This window comes from Buceros rhinoceros, unplaced genomic scaffold (genome assembly GCF_000710305.1).
Source record: "Buceros rhinoceros silvestris isolate BGI_N320 unplaced genomic scaffold, ASM71030v1 scaffold27102, whole genome shotgun sequence".
Classification (NCBI taxonomy): domain Eukaryota; kingdom Metazoa; phylum Chordata; class Aves; order Bucerotiformes; family Bucerotidae; genus Buceros; species Buceros rhinoceros.
In genome coordinates this window covers 451-2361 of record NW_010398728.1, presented here as the reverse complement: position 1 = coordinate 2361, position 1911 = coordinate 451, and the positions used below count along the sequence as shown (strand labels likewise).

The window sequence follows — 1911 nt, the reverse complement described above, 5'->3', positions numbered from 1 at the left end:
TGCTGTAATGTGCCTTGAAGGTTTTGGATTCATCAGTTTTCATTTAAATGCCGCTGTCTGATATAAAAACAGCCTCCGAGTTCTCAGGAGGGACATATTCTTGTTTTAAAATCACAAAACCAGACCCACTTTGGCAGTAGTACCTATAGCGTGATTCTGATCTGCAGAACGACTTCTTAAAATGGCTCCTTCGTATTTCCAGCTCTGGTTTCCAGGTACGTATTGTAATGGGGGTTTTTTATATACATAACGTACATAGATTATATATAATTATATGGTTTGTAACTATTTTCCCCATTTCATCATTGTTAGAATAAGTATGAAAATACGAGAGCTGGGGTTTATTCTGCATTATCAAGCAAATTGTTCCCTTTTATAGTCCAGTGGTCTACCATACTCCTATTAGCAGAAGTGACACCCAGCCAAACAAAACTAATTCAGATTTCCGTAGTTCTTCAGGGCTGCATCTGTAAAACTACATTTGAAAACTGCGTTACGTAGATCATTTGGACGCAGATCTGAAACATCTCAAGACGCCATTTTCATAGTCCACTTACAGAGCAGAACTACATTTTTCCAGATTACAAATGTGTTTTCTTTTGCCAACCAGTCCTTGAAAGCAAGGGACAGAAAACAAAAGACTTTTGTACCTCTCAGTGGCTGCCACCAGCTGTAGGTAACTGCATGCAGTGCCGTGCCCTAAAAGGGCTTGATCAAAATCACAGGACATTATCATTAGCTTTACACCATGCCCTCCACACTGGGACCAGGGGACTAATGTGAGAGTCAAACACCTCCACCCTACTTCCCACTCAAACAAGCAGAGGTCACAATAAGAAAAGACATCCTTGTAATCTTTCCAGATAGGCTCTTTGCCAGCGTAGGTCAGGTTTTTAACACAAACACCGTAACAGAGTCCCTTTAATCTCACATTTGCCTTTCACTTGAAAACTGAAATTCCTGCTATGATAAAAACCACCTCAAATATTGCTGTAAATGAGGCATTTTCAGCTTATGAACTTTTCAGTGAAGTCCATAACAAAATTAAGCAATGTAATTCTGTGTAAAAGTCATCCCTGCTAGTGAGACCACATAAATGCTTGTTACTAAGTGTTGGTAAGATGCTACACTCATTGAGTTCATGTTGACAGACGGGAGTGTTTGAGAAAGTACCTTCAGTCCAAGCCAGTAAGCCCAAATGACTGCAACAGCATGCTTACGCCTAGCCTCCTCCTTCAAGCGTTTCAATTCCCTCCGAGCCTAAAAGGTTTAGATAGTGAACAAAAGAAACAGCCCGATGCAGGTAGCACAACGACCAGGAAAAGGCTTCTCCCAAACAGAGCAGCCAACTTACAATCCAGACACAGAAAGACAGAAGAACAGTGTTTAACCTTTAAAACCCAACACGCCAGCGCGAATTGGTGCGAAGCCACCAGACAGGAGATCAAAGAAGCCTCCGCTGCTGCTTAAGTGGCATGTACAGATAAGAATTTTGTCAGCCCCATCATTTGCTAGCAGCATTTCTCTCTTCTCTTCGGTGCATACCTCACAATCAGTGGAAGTATCTCGTAACTTGATTCTAATGGAGAACTTTGCCTGCAGTTGCATGATCAAAGTGATGTGTACAAAAATCAAGACTTACTGAAATCTCACTATCTACCCACTTCTTCCACTAGCGAGTGCCTGGGCAGAACAGAATCAACTCTGAAACTAGGTATGTAATGAGTTACTGGCCCTGAATTGAGGTATTTTATTCTGGAGGTTATTTTTTATTTTGATCTTTATGTACTTTAAAAAAATTCTCCAGCCTGGTGAATTATGTCTGTCTTTATGGAATGGAGTAACCTCCCAAACCGAGTGCCTTCCTCGAGTACAAGGGGATAGGCACCTACCTACGTTTCATCAATCACT

The 1911-nt window shown here is 41.3% G+C and overlaps 1 protein-coding gene across 1 annotated transcript in view; it reads right to left on the bottom strand.

The window, feature by feature from the left end:
* LOC104489104 (unconventional myosin-Ib-like) overlaps nt 1-1260 on the bottom strand; it is a gene marked incomplete at its 5' end in the record, with an annotated part of 12580 nt that extends 11320 nt beyond the window's left edge. The window contains one exon of the mRNA XM_010131219.1: nt 1174-1260. Within this exon, the coding sequence (XP_010129521.1) occupies nt 1174-1260 (87 nt within the window). The remainder of the gene's footprint in view (nt 1-1173) is intronic.
* Between the last annotated feature and the right edge of the window lie 651 nt (nt 1261-1911).